A 26,471-nucleotide genomic window follows, 5' to 3' on the forward strand; every position below is an offset into this window, starting at 1 on the left:
AAAATGTTATATTTTTTCCAATTCAGTGAATAATTTTCAAAAAGCAACTTTCTGCAAATGAGAAAGAAATCTTATTTATACTGCTTCTTCTATACTTTTTCTCTTCAACAATCTGCAAGTTGTAGTCTAAACACAAAAAGTAATTTAGTAAAAACTTATATTACTTATAAGTGATTGAGATCTAGCTTTTTGAAAATAATCCAAGTAAATAAAAGCTTCCACAAACAGTCACAAGCAGATCAGTCAAACTAATGAAGATTAAGGATGTATAAGCTTCAAATATAATTAAAATGAAGCATTCTGAAGTAAATAGAAAGTTCAGCTTAATCACTTCACTTGCAGTTCACAGCTTGAATTTGCATTCCCTTCCTTTCTCTAATTTATATCCATTTTCAAACGTTGTGTTTCTGCAGCCTTACTCTATTTCTCACATTGCTAACTGGTGAGCCCTAAAGTCCTCCTAATGGTTCCACCGTTCCCCTGCCCTTCAGGAAGTTACTGGTTGGCTAGCAGCCTGATTGGCTTTTAATTTTACTGCATACATTCTTTGTATTGCTTCTTTCTATTTTGTTTTTCTATTCATCTCCAATCATATGTTATCAGTAAATTGAGAGGATATAAAAAGATTGTTTTATTTGTTTTCAGTGAAGAATACATGAGAAACTCCAGTGCATGTTGTCTACAGAAGTGATCAAATACTGGTAGTCACCGACAGAACTAGACATGGAGTATCTTCCAATCTTCTCTGCAGCTACTTTTATAAAGGTGGAATACTCGAAAGACAAAAACAATAGTTGTATAATAGGAACGAGAATTCACTGTCAACTGTTCCAATATTCTCAAAGAGAAAGCATGCAAGTTGCGTAAGAGCTGTGTTCTGTCTATATGTATATATGTATATATGTAAAATGGTAGTGCAAGATAGAGGAAAATAGTTGCTCAATATCAAATCTAGTGAATTAAAGGTAAATATCAAAAAACAAACAGAATTAATAAAGTAAACTAATCTTACTATTGAAAAAAAAAAAAGCATCAAGAGATTAGAAAGACTTTCTACTAACATGCTTTGCTACAAATTGATACCAAATTGATACACAAAACCAGTGCCTTTCTGCAATTCGCATTTCAAATATACTCTGGACAAGATACAAGTAAGTTGCCTGCAATGCAGACTTGGTTGAGTCTTGTAAATACAAACTCTCATTCCGTGAGATGGATGATGCTCTCATCATATTAGTAAAACCCCTGCTATCTTGCTATTCTTGGTCTTATTATGAAAATGTAGTCTCGTAGCTTACAGATGGGTTGTGCAGTTGTAACTCAGCAAAAGACAAAAAACAAGTCCATAGATGACTCTCAAGAAATAATAGAATGCAATTTGCTGACTGTCATCTAGCTTACCTCAGTAGGACTGATAGCAATAATAAGTGGAACAAAATTCTCTCCAGAAGAGGCAAGTGTTACTCACACATGGAATTAATCTACTGGCAAAGTATAATTCTGTTGTCTCTTTTAAGAACAAATTTTCTGTACTCTGTAAGCAGACACGTATTACACTTTTGTATTGTACTTTGTGAGCAGGGCTAAGGTGTGGAAATTCTTGTTCAAGAGAACAGTGAGCTGCTGGAACAGGTAGTCCAGAGAGGCTGTGGATGACCTGACCATGGAGGTGTTCAAGGCCAGGTTGGATGGGGCTCTGAGTGGCCTGGTCTAGTATTAGATATGGATGTTAGTGGCCCTGCATGTGTCAGGGGAGTTGAGATCCTTGAGATCCCTTCCAACCCAAGCTATTTTATGACTCTGATTCTGTGATTAAAGAAAAACATCTGGAAAGCATTTTTTTTTTTTTTTTGAGTAACAGGACGTATGGCATCAGAAGTATGAAGAACAGAACAACTCTTACTTTGCCTTTCAAGTTATCACTCAGAAAATAGTGCTGTCCTCTACAAAACATTATTAAAGAGCATCTAAATGATTTAGAGTTTAAGAAAATCTATATTATTTAATACCAAAATTTCTGTTGTTACCAATGAAACTAAAAGTGTAGTTTGATTTCATGAACAAATTCTAATAGAATCTAACTTATCATTCATCTTTGCTTATACTTGTAAGTCCAGCAGATCAAACAAATAATGTGGGAAAATAAAATAAATCCGAACAAATCTGCCAGTCCAATTAAGAGCTATTCTTCAGTGTAAGCTGTTTTAAGCGTTTCTTATACATACACATGTTTACACATATTTACATATGCAATCCACCACTAACATCATTCCTGTTGGTTTCCTTCATAAACCCTCCTTTGATCAGGCTCAATTCAAGTTGTTGGTCAAAGAGAGAATTTAAAACTTTTTAAGTTTTAATAATTTCTTTGTTTTTCAAATTTTTTAAAAGCAACAAACAGTTCAGCTGAGAGACTAAAAGAGAAAAGCAGTAAGGCTTTAAGATCCACAGTGTAGAAGTGGACACAAGCTTCCAAAGAAAGAAACAAGTTTGAACTATGCAATTTCAATCATATAATCATTAGAGAGCAAATAATAGTTTTACTGTGCCTATTTCCTATTTAGATGAAAGTACAGTAAAGTACTTTTGTACCTGTGCTTTTCATCGTCAGGAAGAAAAGAAGAGTCATAAGGATTAACAAAAGACTGGAAAGCTTTCCAATAAGGAAAACTTCTAAGAAAGTGAAACATATATTGCTTTTCTAAGTAACAGAGTGGTTACAGGAAAGAGATGCGTGGAGAGGACAAGAGTCTAAATATATATGAAGATTACAAATATCAAAGAAGATGAATTGTTTTAAAGATTTGATATAAACAGTATGTAAGAAGCTAAAAAAATCTAACAATAAGCAAACAAAAAAAAGCATAAAATATGCCAAGCTTTTTCCCAAATGCTTGTTCTACACATATGTGCAAATTATGTAAGAAAGAGAAGTTAAATATTCAATTCATTTCCAGTATTGCTATTATATCATAATTACAGAAAATTTAGGAAACTACCATCTGTTTTTCACAGCTGTATTTGAAAATTTTTCATTGTTTAGATATAGTAAAGTAAATCTTTCCTAACATAGTACCTATCTTCCTCTGCAGGAAAAAAAAAAAAAAAAAAAAAAAGTTAGTTTCTTGATTGCCAAGCTGGGAGATTTATAATTTGATACCTCAGTATGAAATGTTTAAATAGCTTATCTTCCGTACATTTGTATCCAAGAGCCAGATTTTCTATATTTTGAAAATATTTCAGATAGAAAATTTAATAGGCTTAGTTCTTCTCACATGCACTCCACAGCAAGAAAATTGTATGTCCCTCTGGTACTCAGCGCAGTTTTTCATGATTAACTGAAATAGGAAGAGTAAATGGGATAGTATGACTATGATAACATTTCATGGAATTCACACAGAAAAATCTTCTCATGTTACCTGGAAAATGACATTATGTTTAGTCCTTTCTACTCAGGAAAGACCAAAGGGTCTCTTGTGATATAGATAGAATATCATGATTGACTATTCTTAGCTTTTCACAATATATATCCTATTTAACCTTATGAAACATCATAAAATAGGCTTTCAGTGCTCAAAGAACACTATATCACTATACAAAAGAATACACTATTTTTTTATAATCAAAATGTGGAATATGTGGTAAAATCTTGCCGATCAATCCTCAGAATTCCTCTTTTATTAAATGGAATAAAATATCAGCTCAAAACCGAATTGAGAATAGTCAAATGACTGAATTCAAAAATTGATAATCTCAGATGGTTTTCTAAGGTTGATAAAATTGATCTTCTCCACATTCTGGATTAAATCTTTATTTACTCAATAAAATACAGAACTTAACAGACCACACACAGTAAAAACAAAACAAAACAAAATTTGCCTTATTCCCAACTGTTTTGAACTACCATACCCCAGAGGAGCATCCTGAAAAAGAGCGCCTGAGATAGTAAAGCATATTCTGTATTTTCTGGTACATGAATAGCTTCACATGAACCATTAAGTACAAAAGAGCTGTATTTCTCTTGGCATTCCTATATCTGGAAGATAAAATAATGTTGATTCTTTGCTATATTGCTTACGATTTATATAGACAACTACTGTACCATATGTTTTAAACCAATGTAAAGAGCAAAATTACTTTTGCAACAGCACAGACCTGCAAGACCATCACTTGAATATGGATGATAGCTATCTTTAAGCTGAGTCATGAACATTTACAAGAATGAATCCTAAATATACAATTTTATAAGCACATTTACACTGATTTTGATTATCAACAACTTGTCATCATGTGTTTCTCTATTGTCATCAGTAGAGCTCCGTCATTATCTAAGTCTGCATCAGCAAGTAGTACAATAAAATGGGGAGTGAAATAGTTGGTGCTGAGGGACTAGTGTCCATGTTATGTGTTCTAGGTTTTTTCTTTTCACTACCAAAGAGAATTGTCTGGTCTTGTTAGGAGCTCAGTAAGTATATTTATGAATCTCATAATTCTGATTTAATTTTGACTAACTGGAGTCTAGCTTTGTCTATTCAAATCCCACTCCACAATACAAACTGAAACATAGTAAAGAGAAACAACAGGGAGATTCGCTGCAGAAGTGTACTGTTGATTCAAGCAAAGTGTTAATGCAGATGCATCACTACCTTTTTTAGTTTATCCAAATGAATTTATCTTAGTAATGAATAGGAGAAACACACTGTAATAAAACCTGTGTTATTTTTTACACAAATAAAGTACATATTAAATAAAATAGATATTTCCTATACACCTTAAATTATAAAGTTGAACATACAGAATATAATGACTAATGAAATAAGAGTTAATACCATGGAAATATTTAGACTTGAATTTCAGTCTTGTAGCTAGGATGCAAGAGAAATGGCTAGTTTCTCTGTTTTCATCATTTGAAAACATAAGTAAAATCTCATAAATAATATGCATTCATCAGTTTTATTTCTTTTACATAGTCTCAGGTTACAGTCTCAGGTTATAGTCTCAGTGAAATATGTACGTGCTGCTACCACATCATCCCAACTCTCAGAATATAGCATAGCAACGGCATACTTATGCAGTGTATTTTTGTTCAAAATGGAAAGCTCCGCAGGAAACGTTGTTAACTTATCTGTATGTTTTTTTTCTTTCAAACGAAGTCACTACAAAATGTTGGCAATAGCATACAATCTAACTATAACAAAATCCGATCTTTTAAATTTGACAAAGTACAAGTAGATTTCCAGTTGCTGATAATCCAAATTCAGCACTACAGTGAATCACACACAAAAAGAGAGAAAAAAAAGAAGAAAAAAAAAAAAACACAAATGAACAATCAAAAAAAGCAGAACGCCATATATACAGCAAAGATTCATTGGTAGTATCATGGGGAATAAAGGCCACTGATTTTCCTGAGCTCTGACTTCTTGTACTAAGAAATCATAAGGATGTTCTTTTTCTCTTGAACTACCATTTATTAAAATTCAAACACTGAATTAAATACAATTGTTATGCTGTTCTACATTTAATAAAAATCAGTCTATTTGAAAACTCCGAATGTAAAATCTGTTTAAATCAATATTAAAAATGCTAAAAAGAGAAATGTAGTTTCCACTCTTGGACTGACAGAATTCTACTATAAATGTCCTGGAATAAAGGAAGCTAAATAATAATTAAAAAAAAAAAAAAAGATCTTTCTTATAGCCTCAAAGTTGCTAGGCTATAAGTGTTAGGACCTCCTCAAACTTCTACTCACATTTTGCGCTGGTAGTCATACTACAGACATACTGACCACATAAACAGTCAGAACAGAATTAGAGTTCTCTTAGCAGCATAAAATTCCACTGATTTTTCTGAGAGTAATTTATCTCTAATTGACTTCAAAATAGGTGTTCCTTCCAGAGCAAAAAGTAACAGAGAAGATGCTGGTAGTATAGGGTATCTAAGAGTTACTGTGACTGATGCCTACTGTATTCACTTACTTCTCTCAACTGCTCCAGCCTTAACACTTAGTTCAGACACTCCTACCAGTAAAGTGAGTACCGTTTAGACAAAGATCTCTATTACAGTGAAGAGATTTTCCAGCACTCAATCACCACTATATTTAAGAGCCAACATGCTGGGTTATCATTCCCAGTATTTCAAGATCTCTGAGTACTGAGGTATCAGATGCGGTCCCTGGCCAGTAAAAACAAGCACCAAAAAAAATGGCATACATACATGGGTACTGTTTTATTAAGTGATTACTCAAAAAAAGACAAGGAAGTTGAGAAGTGCAGTGTGATATTAAAAATAAAATAAAATGGTGTGGAGCAAAGAAGAAAGAATTGTGACAAGGCAGCAGTAGACCTGGATTAACTTTTAGACTGTGATATGAAAAAATACTAAATACATGGTATAAGAAAAAAAAAAAAACAACAGCACAGAAAATAAAAAGCAGACTACAAGATGTAAAAAATTTATATATACTTTTATCTTTTGAAAGCAGTGGAAAGATTTCCTTTATTTTCACTGGTCTGAAAGAATTTTTTTGTTTGTTTTTTACTACTAGCCTTGTGAAAATATAAGTATCAAATGGATCTGCACTTAAAAATTTCCATCAAGTTGTCACCCATAAAAGATGGAACACAAAAGCAAGAAAACACCTCTGTTATCTATTCACATTATTTAAAATGTAATGTTGATACTCACATTCAGAACAGCAATACTCTGTCTTCATAGCAATGGACAAGAGTGAGCTATTGTTCTCAAGCTATTTTCTGGATGTTGACTGATATCTCCATATTTCACTGGATTCTATTGTTGCTTAAATCTTGTCTTACAAGACTACTGTCTGAGGACACAGGGTTGTGTTTGCTGCACTGTGCCTAGTACAGTGGGAATTTGATTCATGACTGGACTTCATTAGCACTAGAATAATGCAAATATTGACAATTCATGGTAGCCACTGTTTTATGGACATGTTATTCCAACAGTTTATAAGACTAGAAGACTCAAGAAGAACAGGACAGCCAATAGCGCAGACAGTATGACTAAAAGCAAGCTTGACATATGATAAGAAGAAATGTAAGAATATGATTTAAAAAAAAATAATAAAAAAATCAGCTGACACAGCATGAGCTTCACTGATATCAAAACTCTAGATCTCCTCAAGCTGTCATGAAAATAAGGTTTTTTTTTGATAACCAGTCAAGCACACAGGAGTCTTCTATCTACATATTGTGGCAAAATTACCTTTTACTCTTGCTTTTCATCAGAGAAACCTATCAAACATAGTTTTAAATAATACCCCACAAAATTCAGAGTAGAGCACTGTTGATAATGTCTCAGTCTAATGAAATACAGAACTGGTATTACAAGTTTATATAACTAGCATAGATCTGCCACTGAATAAAAACTTCAATGAGTGACACTTAATTTACAGATGTTGTCATCACCTTTGTTAACCTTCCTCTTTTGTAATGCCACATGTTAAGAATCAATGTTCTATATTATAGTAAAAGATCAGAAAGCTTCATATCCTAGTTCAGTATCCAACCATAAGACTCTCAACTCTATCATCACTTCTAATAACGAAGTTACATATAAATTGTCTTTCAGAGCTTGAGCATGTGAAATTGTCATCACTTTAAATCCGCTGCATAAAAACCATTTCTGTATCCATTCAACTATGTGAGCAAGACAATGACTTCTTATAACGAGAGAAAGAAGAAATTATACTATAGCTGTGCAGACTAATGAAATAAATCAAGAAAAAAAGCAGTAGATTTGGGGTTGTCCCTTTGGATAATTCTTGCTGTGTGCCTTAATCTCACTGTTCTCCCCAGAGACACTTTAGCCCTGCATGCTAAGTAGAAACATTCAGATTGTCAGTGAAGTCTTATTCGAGGTAATCCAAATAAAATAAAGCATGGAGTAACACAGAGACCACAATGACTCTTCAATGAAGAAAAATCCTTGCCACTTGTGACTTTATTTTACAAGCTGAGCCAGTAAATTCATAGCACTTCTGTATGGATGGGGCACCCCTTTGCCAAAACCTATTCAATCTAGTAAGCAAGTAGTACTTGAGTATTTTATTTGTTCACTTGTAACACTTGTGGTGGAATAATATTGACAGAAGTGGCAAGTCCCATTTTACTTAAAAGGTCAACTATTATCAATTTTCACAGCACAGAACAACCAAGAGTCCCTGAGATGGCTAAATATCAGAAACACAGTAGATTTGCTTTTTTCAGTTTTAAGAATGGACTTTTGGAAATATATAAAACAGTGCTTTAAAGATTTTTCTAAAAGTAAAGATAACATAAACAGAAAAGGAAAAAATATATAACAAAGACAAAGGAAGTTTATCCGAGTTATTATGCTTTGTTTTCTATGTAGTGCACAGAAAAAAAAGAGATGAGGAACTTTTTTGCCCCAGAATTACTTGGTCAAAAATACAAATTAGTTCTGTGCAGAGCTGTAGCCACTTTCAGCCAGGTGCTCACCTGCAGTTTTACAGAGAAGGTGTAAACATTTATTTTACTGTTTGGAGGGTTGAAAACCCAAGGCTGAGCAAGATCTCAGGTCTCCATGGATCTCCTCCACAATCAGTAAGAGGAAAGGAGTTCCACAAGGAATTGCACCCAACCCACCTCTTGCTCCCTTGTACAGAAATGCGGTAGCCTACACCCTTTTGTCTACAGTTAGCCTTTGTAATTCCTCCCTTCTCTCCATTTCCAAAAGAGACAGTAAAGCGGCAGCAGCGGGTTTCTAGAGATTACTTCTACTGGGGGGGTCTTCACCCATTTCATTCATTGATCAAACACCTTCTGTTTCAGTGGTTGGTATTCAACATATTGCTCTGAGTTTGACTGAGGCCAGTGCTTCCACAGTACTCACTGCTTTAAAGTATCTTAGCAAAGATGCATATTATTCAACATAATAAAAAAGCTACCAGATATTTGAAAAAGGCTAGCTATAATTGAGAAAAAAAGCTCTATTTTCTCACTGTGTCTGTATGGCTTGATATAGGGACATGCAAGAGAAAAATATCGTATGTGAATAAGTGTCACCTTACTAATGTATATCCTGACATCTTAAATGAAAACAAAACAAAAACCCAACAAACAAAAATAGTATCTCCTCTGCTCAGCCATCATCTCTCCAAACATCTGAGGCTGAAATAGACATTCCATGCTATAAGCCAAATGATAAAATACACTTTTGGTTATCGTGCCCTTTCCCCTCTCTGTCTCAGTCTGGCATGAAAATTCTGCTTGAAAATGTCTTAGGAAATCAGTGATATGTCAAGTTCACTACTTTTTTGTTGTTGTTGTTAATGTTTCACTCATTCTATATTACTCCTGTAAATAATAATGCACGATAGCATTTCTGCAATTTGATCTAAGTTTAAAAATTAAATGCAACAAACCTGCTTAGAACACTTAGAAGGGAGATAAAGAGACAGATAAAATATAGTTGGAAGGCAATAAATCTGAGCCCTAACAAGTTATATGGACTTTATTCATTCATTTAACCTCCCTTTTTTTTTTTTTTTTTGCCCCTCTTTCCTTTATAGATTTCCCATCTATGAAACATGGGTTAGGATTTACGTTATCTTTTGCAACATACTACAGAAAACAATTACATGCAAGGCACCACAGAATTTCTAAGTGTTGTTTTTGAGAATTACCACTGAGCCTCTGAAAGCTGAATAACAACCTTCTGTCTTTGCGCTCACTCAACACCATTTCCTTGTTCTCTTTTCATATCTTTGAGATGTCAGGGGGAATAATAACAACAACAATAAAAGAAACAGTTAGAAGGGAGCCATAGAGATCACCTAGCCCAACTTCCCTGCAATTAATAGAGACAGCTACAGCTAGGTCAAGTTGCTCAGACTCCTGTCTAGTCTGACCTTGAATGTCTCCAGAAATGGGGTGTTCACTACCTCTCTCTGGGCGATCTGCTCCAGTGCTTCATCACTTCTTATAAAAAACTCCTTCCTTATACACAGTCTAAATCTTTTAGTTTAGATCCACTTCCTCTTGTCATATCACAATAGATCCTGCAAGGAAGTCTAACTCTTCTTTCTTACAGCCCCCCTTTTAGATACTGAAATGCCAATATCTGTTCAACTCAGTCTCCTCTTCTCATGGCTGAACTGTCCCAGCTCTCTCAGCCTCAGAGTTGAGCTTAGAGACCAATTTACTTGAAACTGTCCCCATCTTTACCTATCCCTAAATCTAGAGCCATTGAAAAAAGAGAGTTAGTCTGCATTCAAAAGAAAAAAGTGAGATTATCTGCCAACCTTCACACTAAGTGAAGTTAATGGAATGAAACAAGGCTACGAACACTAAGTTTATTTTGGGGCTTCTTTTAATTTGTTTGTTGTTTCTTGTTTGTTTGTTCTTAAAAGACAAAAGTATTACTAAGTTTTTGTGTCATTCCAATGCTTTTCAGGAAACTAACACTCTAGCAGTGAAACACTGATGAAACTAAAAAAGACCAAACAAACCAAAATAAATGCACAAAAATACATTCTTTGGATGTTTGCTTGGTTGTGTAACAAGAAAATATGACTAAACATCTAAAAAGCATATTAACAGACTCGTAAAGTTATACTTCAGTTGCATCTCTTTTTGCCTGTGCATATCTATATATACTTTAATTACATGGTTACATATAGATTTAAAAAAAAAAAAAAAATCAATATTGTAGCATATACTCCCCAGTTTTAAGTATTTACATATTTGGTCATTTAAAACTATTCTGGACTATTATTTTGATTGTCTAAATAGATTTCATTGAAGTCCTTCATATGGAAAATACAGAATAAGGCATTTTACAAGACATATTAAAGAGAAATAGAAAATAGTTTTTGATAAATAGAAGACACTGATGCTTCCAGCTAGATCAATATCATGGTTAACTGCCTCACCTCCTACATGGCTCATCTGAGAGATAAAAGGGCCTATCTAAACAGTTAAATGAGCTAAACAGTTAAATCCTTCAGCCCTTTCAGAGAATATAACATATGCTCTGCTGACAGATCGAGAGAAATTGTGTATGAATCAGTTGACAATCTGGTTATATGCTAAGCACCTCCCAAAAGACACTCAGATTTACTCAAGTTTCAACCCAGAATGATTAAAAATTTATACTATGGATAGAAAAGACCAACTTGGAAAAAAAAAAAAAAAAGAGAGAAAACAAAAACAAACAGCAACAACAAATCTCCATCGTCTCTCATACCTACAGGTCCTCCTCAAGAGGTTTCTCCAGAGAAACTGAAGAAACAGGCCTTTGCTCCCTCAAGAAAATGAATATTTTTACAAAACCAAAGAAAGCCCCCACCACTCAGAATAAATAGTTTTCAATAAATGCCCTGCAATATATGCCCTGCAATAGGTGTAGACAAGAAATCTTAGTATGAGGACATTAAAAAAATATTTTAGGCTGAAAAATATTTTAAGCATCTCACGTATCTGAAGTAAATAGGAATCGTATTTAAGGGGAATAGGATTTTAGCCCGCATATTAAAGTGATTAAAGTGTCAAAATGTATGTACCCAGGAGGACAGAATTAATGCCAAACATGGAAATAACATTGGTATTTCATTACCAAGGTTCCACCTTCCTGGGTATGCAGTCAGAAGGGCATCCTGCAAAGCATCCTGAACTTCTGTTCAGGGAGCGTAGGACTGACCTCCCCAGGAGCAGAGCACTCTATAGAATACGAGGCAGTCTGACTGCTGTCTCCACTTCACTTCATCAGAGAAATATTATGCCAGCCCTTTACTTTCCTCACCAAGGGGGGAAAAAAAAAAAAAAAACCTTTCCTATCCAAATCTCAGTCTCGTCAGTCCCTAACCTGAAAGGTTTGAAACAAGGACAGCAATATTTTTAGGAGGGGAAAGTGAGTGCTGCTCACTTCAGAGTGGTGCTACACATATTATGTTAACACAGAAAGAAAATCACTTCTTCACCTCTTTGCTCCCCTGCATGAGAATGCAGCTTTGGTCATGATTGCACCTCAGGAATCACATAGTAAAAAGCCTCTCCAGTGTGAAGGTTAGGAACTGGGCATGTCTTATCTCATAAGATGCTCAGCAAGGGCTCTGTTTCCAGGAAGAAGGGTTTCCTTTTGCAAGTGCAGATTTATGTCTGCTTTTCCTATAAAATGAACTGCTGGTACAAATGTGAGTTCTTGAGCCAACAATTCATACTGCTGATACCAAAAAAATAAATAAATAAATAAAAGCTGGGTACAGGGGTACAGGCTGTTACCAAAAAAAAAAAAAAAAAAAAAAAAAATGCTTGTTTGCTTGTTTTTCAGAAGATATCTGCCTATAAATGTTAGGACATCTGTAAAGGACAGGAAAGAGCAGACTGAGAGGCTAAAAATAACCACATGCATGAAAATATCATGTACTCTAGCACTACCACTGTACATTTGGCCAAAATACAATAATCATGTGAATATAAGAATTGCTATAAAACCAGATTTCTTTCAAATACTTAGGCATTTCCTTTCCAGGAGATAAATTCTAATTTCTAAGGCATATATACTTTTCTATCACTAGGAGGGAATGCCAAAATGTGTCATTTTCCAGAAGCTCAAGAGAAGTTCCAACCTGAGAATGGTTTTGCCTGAAAGGCAAAACTTACAAAGCCAAGTAGTAGCTTCATGGCGTCAAAATGAAAACTGCTACATACTCTCCAAATTAACAGAAATATTCGTGAGCCTTGCAAGGGGACATGATTTTTGATTCTAGTACTTATTTCTTAAGGTCTCAGTACTACGAAGTAGTAGCCTTAGTTCACAAAAGCACCTAAACACAGCATAGTTTTAATCATGACAGCAGATCCCCATTCAGCTTGATTATTCAGATGGCATGATTAAATTCTAAGTGCTTAAATGCATTAACACAAACATCAAGGTTTTTTCTCAGTAGGATGAAACAAGTATGCTGAAATTCCCAGCACTCATACATTTGATGCATTTGAATTCAGATTACTTCAACTATTTTTTTGTAAGCATGCCATTTTGCCAAAAACTGTCACTCCTGTGTTTTCTATGCTTTTGCTCTATTTTAGCGAGAAACTCTATTTATTGATTCTGATATCACATAGAGAAATGAGTTTTTCTTTCACTAAGATGATTACACAAAAACCTTACATAGAAACACAAGAGGAGTGAGTTTTCGTTTCTTTTTTTTTTTTTTTTTTTTTTTGCTCCATAATTGCTGAAGGAAGCACACTGCTCATCAACACAGCACAGTGAATGAGATAAGTCTCGGGTTCACAGCTGTGCTCAGTGTGCTCCACATGCAGCTACAGATGCTGACAACAAGCCATTTGGGATGCCCTGACACAAGGGCTTGTTCTGTGCTGGTCTGGTGCCCATCAGAGGGTGAGCAAAGCCACAGGGCTGTACTGTCCATGGAGGGCAGCAGGCCCCTGAGGTACTATTTTGCCAGACAAGCAGAGCTGCAGATGTGCCCTCCTTTCCACTGTCACACCCCCAGATGCTTGAATCTTTCTCTCTCAACCAAAATACTGCTGGTCTTTGCTCAAATAGCAAAACAGAGAGCAGCTGTTTTCTGTGAATAGCTTTTAGTCTATATGAAAGAATATTTTTATATTTCTCTATTCCCACACAACAAAATATAACTAATATTATTAATAAAATGCTGTCATTGTATCAGTGATGGTTAAATATTATCAGTCACTGTACTCCTTTAAACAAGCATAGACAACATATAAAGCTCTTAGAAAATTATGAGAAGTCAGAAACATAATGCATTGCTACTTGGAAATGCTAAGAGGTTTTTGTCTTTGTTTTTCCCCAAATCATATAACTTTGACCTATCCCTGTGTATTTCAACCACATGAGTTGCAATTTTCAGGTTACACCTCATTTCATTGAAAAGCAGGCACCTGTACCTTCCAAAGTTTGCTTAAATCCCCTACCTTTCCTACATAGAGTGGGTCTGAGCCCATGTATTCTTCCAGCACAAAGAACTGGTTCCACACCCAGCTGCGTTTGGTTCTTGTCCTCCCAGATTGAAAGTAGGGCTTTGATCTGGACCTCGAGGGTTCAGCTTGATTCATCCCAGAAAGACACAGGAAAAGAGCTATTATCTGCAACAAATGGCAGAACTCCACTTTACCCAACTTCATCTTTTTTTTTCTCTCATGTAAGAAAAAACCTTGATGAGAACGGGCACAATTCCAGTTGTCTCTGCAGCTCTCGCCTCCGGCAGGGTGTCAGCTGGGAGTCCAGAGATAATAATTTGTGGAGTAGTTGATTGGGAGAGGTCACCACTGCTGAGCAGCCTTCACCAAATAAATGGCATAATAGGTACCTGTTGGGGAAAAAAAAAAAAAAAAAAAAAAAGCAAGAACTGTTGTGAGAACTTTATTTTATTTAAGAAAGCAAATTCTTTGCCACATTCACTTAATGCAGGAATGTTAATTTATGATTTTTCTAATCATCAATACAGTTGAGTTTACTACTAAGACTCACAGAATTTAGACTGTGTTTCTTGAATTGCATTACTATTGCTGATAAATCTGTATTTGTAGCTATAAAATTTCCTTATGGATGTTCTTTCTGTATATGTTTCCCCAGGACAAAGGCTGAATTTTCTTCTATTTAAAATAAGCAAAACAAGTGTAATTATTTTGCAGTTATTTGTTCTGGTTTTTTGTTTGTTTGTTTGTTTTTAACTCCTCTGCCTACTATACTCAGCTTTACTTGCCATTACCACCACAATTATAAACCAGCTACAGGCAGGAAGCTATATTAATGGAATAGGACATATGCTAGCTTAACTCTCTTACTAAAAAGTAAAATAACAGAGTATAAAACGTAACAGAACAATCTAATTGATTCTTAGTCACAGTAGACCAGATGTTTGGATTTGCAGAGATCTGAATGTGACCAGCTCAAAAGCTCTGAGAGCTCCCCAGTCATTTTTTTCCTACGTGCATTCCTAAAACATAAGAGGCATATTAGACTAGATTATGTACTTATGCACATGTATGATCACAAAACAATTTGATTTTATGTTTTCACTGCTAACTTACTTTAATGACTAATGATTTTTCAGCAATAACACGCAGAAGTTTTATCCTTCTGCATCATCCTGATCATTTAGTAACTGGTGCAATTCAGTAAAGATTAAAAAACCCTCTAACACATTAAATCAGTTTTTACTTCTTCCTCTTACAGTTAAGAACATTCTCCATCCCACTAATGATATATTAATATAAGGATTATGAAAGCACATATTATGTTAGTCAGAAGGAAAATGCAGCTTTGCATTTTAGGGAATTCACCTGCATTAAGACAAGTAAGCAATGCTCTCTGAAATAGGCATTCTTCTCGTCTGAGCAAGCAGTGAGGCAGATGAGAAGTATTTAAGAAGTGCCAAACACAAGGCGAAAATGAGGATGAAATTAAAACGCATAACAAGGCTTTCAGTTAGAGTGAACCATTGTCACTTAGGAAGTCATGGAAGAATGAAGACTGCATCCTCTGTTATACTGTATTTATCTAAAAAGAGGAGAGATTAAATAATGTATGCATTAAATGTTCTTAGATTATTATATTCCTAGCCATTACTATTAAAACTGACTGGAATGCGATCTCTGATATCTGTTTTCAGTATGTCAGACTCTTCAGCTGCAGAACTATGTGCTGCCAAAGCACCTAGAGGGCACAAACATGAAACAAATAAAAAGCTCTTCTGATTATAGACTGTATTTAAAGCCTTTTTATAATAATCCCTTCTGTGTACTGCCCTGCACCAGAAAGGCTTTGCTTAGAGACTAGTGGGATAAACCACAAACCCACGGAGCACGTATGCTAAGCAGCAGCAGCAATTTGAAAGCTTCCATATGTGAAAATCTAGTGTCTTCCCACAGGCAAAACAAAGAGAATAGGAAATACCTTACCAAAAGATCCTAATTTCCAAAACGTGATGCTACGTTTAAAAAAAGACTCCTCTCCAACACACAACAAGATTCTTTTCTCAGCAGGATTAGCATGCAAGCGTAGCAGAGTCCAGTTTAAAATGATTCATCCCAAATAGTCGTAGTTCAGTTTTGATGTGGGCCGTTGGATAAATCATAACCACATGACATTGTAATTACTAGAAGGACTACCATAGGTAGCAAGGAGAACATCTCTGCACTCCCAGTGCTACTTGCAGTTCCTTCCACCCTGCTGAGGTAAGAAAAGCATTGTCTGTAACAGGGGTTGTTTGCCCACCTCTTCATTTTCCCTCTCTGTGTCTAAGTTACATTAGGTTTAATATATCTGATATTGATAAGCTGTCAGTTTATTTCAAAGAGGCAGCAGATTGTTACTTAACAGAGATAAAAATATGAAATGGATTTTCTTAAGAAATGTCAGTAAAACATTTACAATATGTTAAAGTCTTTCCACTAAGCAGTTTGAAATGTCTTGTTCTTGCTCTGAACAGATATTTCAAACCTAGAATTGCTCTAACCTTTATCTTGAACAGTGTTCTCTTATATCCTTTCTTTTACACCTGCAGGGAAGTATGAAAGCCACCATATGGAGTTCCATGGTCCCTAGCCACACACCACAGCATGGAACTGAAAAACGCACCCAAAATACCAACTGAAAAATAGTCCATATGCTAGACAGCACAATATGATGAAAAGCAGAAAACTCACACCCCCTAGAAAAAAAAAAAGTATTTACATATTGTCATTTACTTATTCTCAAATCCTTTCATCACACAGTCTCCAGAATCCCGATTATTTTTTTTTTTTGCTATCTGGCAGCACACTCCTCTGAAGCTCTCTTCCCTCTACTCCTTCCCTTCTTCAGAATAAATCTTCCAATTTTCCTATACTTCTTCGAGCTTTTATTTTAATTTTTTTGAAAGGAGGGTGGCAATAAATGCACAAAATCTTTTTCTATTTGGGGAAAAAAATACTGATGAAATTCAATTTAATAATTTTTCATATTGATAGATATTTTAGATATTTTCATATTGTATACATTTATATGAAGTGCATATGGTTATACGTAAACAAAAGAAAATATGTTTGTTCAAGCATAGCTAGCACTTCAACATCACCTTCTCTGTGAAGTTCACAAGTATAAATATGTAATTCACAAGAAACATCACAGCATTCAGAAACTGAAAGGAAAGCTAAAATGTTGGTGTTTTTCTCCTCATCAAGGTATAAATTTAAATCAAGGAACGCTTGCAGTAACACATATGACTAGTAATGACAGCGGCAGAAGGGATGCAATTCTCTGATTTAGGTCCCTTTTCTATTATCTCTATTTACAAGCCTGAGTATGAAGTAAACACAAAACTGACCTGCGATTACTTTGTCTTTAAACATTCTCTGTTATTAAATGGTATCCTGTTCTGCACAAATGAACTAAAAATATTTGCACTTGTAATTAATGTCATTCATTAGTCTAGTATGTTATTTCACATTTATATAAAGTTACTTCTCTCCTCAAATGGGCTAAAATGCAAACATGTCTCCTCAAGATTTACCTTCTTAAAGAACTATTTAAGTTTTAAAACTTAGATGAATTTCACTAAGCTCTACTTTCCACATATATATATATATATATTGTATTCCCTATTTACTTTGCACATAGCCCTGACATTCACAAATACGAAAAAAAATAAATGAAAACTAGCACTGTATAATTCAAAGAGTATGTTTTATGATCTGGACTGTACGTGTAGTGTCTTTTGCTCTAACAGTAACTTGCTAAGTGAACAGCTACAGAAATCCCACCTCATTCCATACTCTACCGAAAAGAAAAAAAAAGTCTATTAAAAATATTCATCAAACACCTACTCTTTCATGCTCTTCAATAGCTGCTTGTTCTATAAGACACTAAACTGAAGAATGTGTATCTGAAAAAGTAATAAACTCTTAATTCAATATAAACCATAAAATTTACATTTTCTCCCATCTATTGTATAGAAGTTGGGCTGTATTTGACCCATAACCTTGTTGCAGAAGTTCTCTGGTGAACACTGCTACTCTGAAAAATGTTACTACTCTACTTCACCAAAACAATCTGCTAGTGTCAAAAAGACACCATTACACATGGTCTCCATGGGGCAGTCTTGGTTTGATGAAAGCATTCAGATCATGAATAAAATCCTCAGCTTTAAGGAATAATTCCCCTTGTTGCAAGCAATTAAGGATCATTTACATCCACTGAAAATCTCTCTGAATATTTTGTTTGGTTCCATAAATTCTAAAACAACACAGCAAGACTAGTTCTGGTTATCTGCATGTAGCCATGAGCCTCAGTAGATATGGACAAAAGGTCTTCAGCTTCCCAGATGTCCTTGGGGAAGATCTCTTTCCCCACCACTGAAATTCCTGCAGCCCTGCAGGGCCTTTGGTGAAGGTTCATGATGCCTTTCCTTTCTTTCTTTTCTTTTCTTTTCTTTACCACCTAATATTTGCAGTCAAAGTACAAATTCCTACAGACTTTCACTCACATACTGCTACTGGTGTCACAGTGCCAGTTGAACATATGAACCATATTATTTCCTTGTCAACCTAACATAGAATTTTGTCTATCACTTTAGATTGTTCTGAAGTCTTTACAACAAAATTCTTCAGGCAGAAGTAGAAATCCCAAATCTTTTCCATTACTAAACTCTATTGGGCTGGATTACATTTGTCTGTTTTGAAAACTCACTTTCAGATCAGAGCATCCATTTAAGGTCTAACAAAAGAGTTTTTCAATCCTCTTGCCTCCCCCACCCTTACTCTCCTCCTGTAAGATTGCTTCAATCTTTGATACCATAACAAAATTCACTGGTTAAACTTAGCTCTCACCATCTCTGGAACTGCAGCCCAGAAAACATCTGCCAGTAAACATTGTTATAGCTTGGCCAAGAGCACGCAGTTATCCTCTCTCCCACACACACTCACTTTAGACATTCAAGAAAAAAAGACCCAGTGTGTTAACATAATTCTGAGGGTAACTACTGACACTGGATCTTGAACCAAGATCACTTAAAGTTGAACCAGCAGGTGAGCCCCCTGACAGACAAAGTAACCTCACCATGTATGTTTTGAAATACAGTTTTACAGTGCCCACTGGAAAGGGTTCCAATTTCTGTGGAAGAGAAAATTTCCCTTTAAGGAATTCATAGCAGGTCTCATAGCAATGCAACGTATCTAAATATCACAAGAGAATCTTCTGCAGGCATAGGAGCTCTGTGATCCTTGAAACAAAGGATGTGGAGATGAGAACATGTCTAATTATGGTATAGATTGCACTGCCGGTAACTATATTTTTTCCACAGAAATACATACAAATAAATAAATATTTTTTTCCTTTTATAGGAGGGTATCTTGGAGCAAGTGAGGTGGGGACCATTCCATGTAATGGAGGCCTGGAAGCCAAAGCGGTACAATTAGACTGTTAACTCCCTGTGCCAGGTGACATTACATCTACAGACCACAACCTCCTACAGCTAGCTGGCCTAAATATTCACATGGGAGATCTGTAAGTGAAGTGCACATTCTGCAGTCTGCATCTGGTTATCAAGCAAGAAACTACCACTGCTCCAAACATATGGCACTGTTACACTAAGTTGGCTCCACTACCCTCTGACTCAGGTGGAACAACCTGGTAAGACAACAGGAAAACACTAGGCACACTTTGATAAATGATATGGCTTCACAAATACGTAGAGAGAAAACCAAACTGGTTTTGGTTTTTCACAGTGCTCTGCAGTTAATCATAACACTGTATGTGACTGTAAAGTTCAGTTGTTTGAGCTTCTTCCTCCCCCCTCCCCTCCCTTCTCTCTAGATATATTGACAAAATAAATAAATATTTATACTATTTTCTCCAAATGAAAATGCTTTATTGTTTTTTTCTTCCACCTTGCTATGGTATATTTTATAGATCTAAATTGCTGGAAAGGATTATGCTAATTTGATTCGTTATTGAAAAGAAACAGCAGCAGTATTTGTAATTCTGTGACCAATCAAGTCAAATATTTAAATTTCCTCAAGCTCAATTTCTGCAGCTTCATTTAATTTGAGGAATTTCACATAATACCTAAGGGAAGAAATGACTTAGTGACATTTCCTTGCAGAACCACTGAATTCCCAGAGGAGGCACTCCTGCATTACTGCACAGAGTTAAGCCTGATTTGACAGGCAGGACAGAAGTAATCGTCATGGATTTTATTCACCCTTCGTCAGATAGAATTTAATGATTTTTATTACTACAAGAGAACAATACCCAATAGTAGCATGAAAGAATACATGGGAAAAAAAAGAAAAAAAAAGGAAAAAAAAAAAAAAAGGGTGCTTGATAAGCACTAAACTGGGTGGCTCAAGAAAGACATTTGTTGAAGAACCACTGAGCTGACCAGACACCGATGCCAATAGCCAAAAAAAATACAGTGAAAGTTGCTAACCAGCCCGTCACTAAAACAGTCTTATGATAGTATATTCATCTTCAGAGCATTTGAAATTGAAAATACCTTCTATTTTCATTGACACTGGAGTTTGTTTATGTGTTGAATACCTTTGAGGAAAGGCTTAGCCAAGTTTACAGCAAAGTAAGACTTTAACTTGGAGTAAAACAACCTTAGGTTTTGCATTAATAATGACTTTGAGTCAAGTGTCTGACTGCTGGGTGAAGAAAAGAAAAAAAAAATAGACAGGGCACTCAAAGTTATACATGAAAAGGGTCTGTTCTTCTCATCAGATAATTCATGGGTAATCTGCAGCTAAATAAATGATTTACTGTTATCCTTTTATAGGGAAGGATAAGAGTTCTTTGCTATTAAATCAAAGACAAATAATCAAGAGTGCTTTGCTATTATATCAATAAAAGTAGACTTAAAAGAGCTGTAAGGCTGTCATCTGACATTGTTAACACATTTCTAATGACCTGCAGCAGACTTTAATTACAATAAAGTCTCCCATTATTAGGGTGAAATGCCCTCTGATTAAAAATCCAATCTTCAATGGCTTTTGCAAGGAACCAGTCCACATTACCAGTGATTGTTGTTTTGTTTTGTTTTTTTCTTCACATTAGCTCAGACACATTTCTAACAATGCAGTGGTAGCCCAGATTATTAACTTGGATATTTTCCTAAAATACTAGGCCATTCTACATCTCTACTAACTTCTCAAACCCAGAATTTTTCAGGTATTTAACACTAAAAATTGTCAGAGTCAGCTTTCAGATTCTTTGCTCTGCTCTACTTCCTGTGGATTTTTCTGTAATTATTTTTAAAATCTTACTTAGCCTTTCTCCGCACTCCTAAAAAAGAAGCATGTCTAGATGAGATCCCCTGGTAAATGCAGAGAGAGACAGAGAGATGTGTACAAGGACTTTAAACAGGATGTCACATTTAGTCCTTGGGGAGTTGGGTTAGATTTACTTGGTGTTTTTACTATTATTTTTCTCCCAAAGATGCTAACACCATTGTCACACTGAACTAGTTTTAATGAGGTGCACAGATTATTTCTAAATGCTCGGACTTCACTTTTACATTTTTAAAACTGCTTTGATATTGCTAAGAGCAATCCAGCATCATTTTACAACTCATCTGCTGACCTGTTGTACCTTTGGAAGTTATAATCTAAGAAAACTTCAATTACTTACACAACTGTAAGTTGTGTGACTTGTCCATTCATCTGAATAACTTTTTGCATGAGGTTATATAGACTTATCTTCTCCAGAAACTGGATAGGATCTACCTATGCCAGTAGTAAACCCTTGCAAACTTCCCATGAGCAATTAGTAGACATGATAAAAAAAAGAAAGACACCCACTGACAAGGTGAGACTGTTACAGAAATAGACATGCAGGAGTTTTGTTCCCTTTTTCTATTGATTTTCTTATTCCTCCCAGAAAGTAATTTCTTTTCTGCAAAACAATGATCACCAATGCTTTTGCTGAAAAATGGTGTGGCACTATGTCTTTTTAGAGAAACTACTAAGTATACGCTGCCCTTTCAAGTCTCTGCTTTGACTTGAGAAGTTATCTATGAGAACAGGAGATTTTTTTCCTTCCAATAGGAAAAAGATTAAAGTATCTTCATTTCAAGTCCCAGAATCAAGTTTCTTACTATTCTCTGCCCTCCCTTCCCTAAATCATCTGGTTTGCTGCAAAAGCCATCATTCACAGAATCTTTGCTCACCTGAACTATCTCACCTTTGGAAAGTACAGGTATAAAGGCTAAATCCTCTATCAGAGAAGGGTATTTCCTTCTGTTTACCAACTACAAGTTGGATCCAGATCACAAAATGCTTATTGCTAGTACACACGATATGTTTTTTGTGCTTACTGTATGTGGATGCATGGATAGATAGGGGCCGGGGCAGGGGGAAGGGTCAGTACCAACCAGCCAAGCACTGCAGAGCCAGCTCTACCAACTGAATACTAATCAAAGAAACAAGCTCCCACCATTTCCACGTTTGCAAACTCCAGAATATCCTTGATATAAGAGGAGGAAAGCTCTGGCAAATAACTCCGGAGATTTCCCGGCCTCCTCAATCTCTTGCTCTGAAGCATCAGCGCTGAACTCAGAGCTCCAGCAAGACAACGGCTTCGGCAAAGGACCGAGTACTTGGTTCCTGGAGCTGACTACGCTGTGCAGAAGTCTACAGTCTTCCCTTCCCCCACTCCATCTCTCCCCTGTCCGTGAGACTTCTCCAAAGAGTCAGGAGATGCCATTGTTCCCTTATTCTTTTCAGAAGGCGCGCACACACAGGAAGAACATTGGAGCTCGCACTTCCCGACGGCAGCCCGTTCCCGATGTTCCCGCTGCCCCTTCCCCGCCGTCCCCCCGCACCGCGGAGTGGAAACTTGCCGCGGAAAGCCGCGTAGGGACACGGGGAGAGGAGCCTCACTCAGCCCTTCCCGCAACTCCTCTGATCTCCCTCTGCCTACACGGGAGGGGGGGGGGGGGGGAAAGGAAGCAGGTGCGGGCGGCACTTACCTGCAGCCCCTCTCTCTCGGCTACCCGGCGCACTGAGTGCTTTAATCCCAAGGGCCGGCGGTGCCCGAGCGGCGGAGCGCTGCTGGGGTTCTCCCAGGCGGGGGTTGGGCTGCGGGCGACGAGCGCCCGCCTGGCATGGGGACTGCGCGCCCGCCCGCGCACTGCCCGCACCCGCGGAGGCACGAGCGCCTCCGCTGCCCCTCTCCTCCTCCTCCTCCTCCTCCTCCTTCTCTTCTCCCTCCTCCACTCACTGCACGGCGCAGACAGCCGCTGTGCGCACGGAGCGAGAAGTGGGTGCCGGTGCCAAGCCCAGCTCCGACTGGGTGCGGATCCTGGCTGCGGGAGGAGGAGGAGGGAGAGGACGGAGGGAGGAGACAGTGGAGGTGGGGATGCTGCTCTGGGCAGGGGATATCACCGCTCAGCGGCCGGTGCCGGCTGCTAGCTCCCTTCGTGGGCGCGGAGGAGGCACCGCGACTTTTTGTACCTCCCGGAGACCCAGTGGTCGCTATTGAAAAGCGATCCAGAGAGTGAGCAGCCTGCCCGACCCCCTCTCCCCCGCCTCTCCTCCTCCTTGACAGGATATACAGATGGAGCCCTTTGGATAAAAACCAGGAGCAGGGCTAGGGGGTGGGGCGCGAGCCAGTCTATCTCCCGATTTGCATTTGAAAGCATGGAGCTGGGGCAGAGAGTTTAAGATATTTTTTAATCCCCCCTGCCCCATCCCCCCACCCCCAACACACAAGCTTGTCAATTGAGCGCCCAGGGCGGGAAGGAGAAGTAGCAAAACTAATCCGAAGTATCCGGGTTCCCTACTTTACAATTTTGTTCTTTCCGTCTCCCCAGGCTGCCCCTGCTCCCATCCGCAAAGCCTCCCATTCGCATCCATATCTTCCTGGCAGGCTCCGGGGAGCTGGGAGTTGCGAGCCAGCGAGCGGGTGGGGGGCAAGGACTCCTTTTGCGAGTCCCTTCTCCGTGTGCCCTCTGGAGGTCCCGGGCCGCTGGGCGCGGTGCGACTCCCCCGGAGAGCGGCACGGATCTGTCACCGCGGACGGCAGCCCACTCACTTCTGCTGCCCTCAGTGCCGCCGTCCCTTCTTCCTGGCTCTGTTTAAGCGGGGGGGGGGGGGGGGGGGGGAGGGGGATAGCGATAATAAAAAAGTATTTCTAAAGAGATGGAATGAATAAAGCAGGTGCTCCCATAGAACAAGCGGCGCGAGAGGCAGTCGAGGCACGGCTGTGTGCCCGTGCCGGATGGAGCGCTGCGCACCGGGAAGGAGAAGGCTCCGTGTTAGCTGGTGCCTGAAGCAGCCACGCACAGCCCCACAGTGGCTCGGGGAAGCCGGTCTGGGAGATGAATCTCTCCTTTGTTGGGGATTGGTTCGGCAGGGACAGAGGCAGCACAAACTTTCTGCCTCGTTTCAGCACTGCTGAAGCCTTTTTGGGTCTGCAGCATGAAGGAGGTCCTCCACTGAAAGGTGATCGCCCAGGAGTCAGGATTATTCCTGCAAAAGGCAGAGAGAGGTTCCAAAAGCTGGCAGAGCTGCTGAACTGACATTTTCCACGGGCAAAAATATTTTTAACACCTACTGTTTTTAGAACAATGGATCATACCAAGGGCAACCTTGGTCAATGTCTTTTGATTTACAGCTGTATGAGAGAAGCATTCTCAACCTATCATGAACCAACTAATAATCTGTGTTTATAACTGAATTCAATTCCTCATATATATTTATATACTATGAAGTGTAGAATCAACATTAATAATGTGAAGATAAAGTCACTTCTTAAAATAAAAAAAAAAAATAGAAAATTATATATTTTTCTTTCTTCCTTCCTTTCTTTCTTCCTTTCATATCTTCTATCATTTTACTTTCTGGATGTGTTTCTATCCTTTGAATTCAGAAGTATCAACATGTATGCATATGGAATAGGTAAAAGCACTGTGTTTCTTGTCTTATAGCTTCATTCTCAGATATGTGATTTCTAATATTCTTATAGACAAGAAGAGACAATTCAGTATATGGCATTTGTGGACAGAAGAGGTAGTTTAAAGAGGACAGCTAGAAGCAATCTTCATTCTGAAAGTTATGTAGCATCTGAGCGTGTGGTTACGATGTAATAGGATGTATTCAGGCAAGAAAATCCTGAAACATGATTACACGCAGTTGCTTAAGATTGCAATTAAGGACTCTTCTTTCTTTTGTCCTCTTTCTCCCAATCCCTAATTCATCGTTCACAAATTAATCAAAATAAGACTCTTTGCACTGATCCTTGAAGGACGAATTTCAAGGACAAATCATCTTCTTGCTCACTAAGTAACACAAATACCATTCCTTCATCTTCTTTCAAATTCATTCTGTCATACAAACTGTATTTGGGAACCTTATATCTTCATACTTATTTTAGCAGCTATAACCTCAGTCATGAAAAGAAATAAATAAGAGTATTTCATTGTTTGAGAGTGGGATGAAATAAAATAAAAAAATATACAGGGGCAGTGACCTTTGTAGATGTTACCCACCACCTTCCAGCTCTTTCTTTGTTCTTCAGATTCAAAATTTGAACAAAGTAATTTTACAATCACTTGAAATGTTTAGGTTAGAAGAATTATTTCTCATTAATTTTGTTTCTGATATTACTAATCAGAATTGGAATAGTCAATTATCACCCAATTAAAAAGCTTTCATGTATAGTCCCTCATGGAGTATTTCATGATGTTCTTACTGACTTAGTCGACCATTCTCAAGGATGTAGTTTGTTTTCCAAAAGTCTATATTCTCTCAAGCAAAACTCGTCATTAAACTGCATGCTTGTGAAAACATTTGAACTTATTTTTACTGTGTTGAAAATAGGATAGATATTTTTGTATCATTATTTTTTTTTTCCTAAGTGATTACCCTGTCGCATCAAAATAAAATGTATTAAACCCTTTGACTTTTACTGGAGAAAAACAGTCCAGTAACTCCAAAGAGAAAGTGTGACTAAGCAGGCCAATTTAATTCCATTGCCCAGGCAGAATCAAATATAAAGAAGCAATTATTCTTAGTAACTTTTGGCAATCTACCACTTCTAGTAACATAAGCAAATGTATAAATATATTTTTTTTAATACAATTTGTTCTAGACCATCTTCTTGGTGGGTTTTTGCCAGTGAATCAGTGCATTCCAGTACATTGACTGGAAGATTTTGGCTGTAATCCACACTTACAGTGCTGTTGTATTTCTTTCTAATATGTTTTATAGTGCATTTAATCATCCTGAGAGGTATGCGTGTACCATTTCCAGAAGAAAGCCTACCATTTGTCAAAAGAAGAACTAGATCTATGTCTTAGCTAGGCCCTTTAAAGACCAACCACAGGTGTCAAAGATCCTGTTGTTCCTGGCACCTTTCCTTTGACTTCTGAAAGTGTTGTGGGTGTCACTGCAAAATCTGAGTTGTAATACTGTACTGTATATGTGATCCATAGGCAAATCTAGGACTGACCA

The 26,471-nt window shown here is 37.2% G+C and overlaps 1 protein-coding gene across 1 annotated transcript in view; it reads right to left on the minus strand.

The window, feature by feature from the left end:
• LOC100543356 (cadherin-7) overlaps positions 1–23,540 on the minus strand; it is an 80,268-nt gene extending 56,728 nt beyond the window's left edge. Inside the window, exons 1-2 of the mRNA XM_085220719.1 lie at positions 22,988–23,540; positions 13,953–14,347 (exon numbers count right to left, since the gene is read on the minus strand). Of these exons, the coding sequence (XP_085076845.1) occupies positions 13,953–14,162 (210 nt within the window). The 5' untranslated portion in view covers positions 14,163–14,347; positions 22,988–23,540. The remainder of the gene's footprint in view (positions 1–13,952; positions 14,348–22,987) is intronic.
• Positions 23,541–26,471: the final 2,931 nt, after the last annotated feature.

This window comes from Meleagris gallopavo, chromosome 3 (assembly GCF_905368555.1).
Source record: "Meleagris gallopavo chromosome 3, MGAL_WU_HG_1.1, whole genome shotgun sequence".
Classification (NCBI taxonomy): Eukaryota; Metazoa; Chordata; class Aves; order Galliformes; family Phasianidae; genus Meleagris; species Meleagris gallopavo.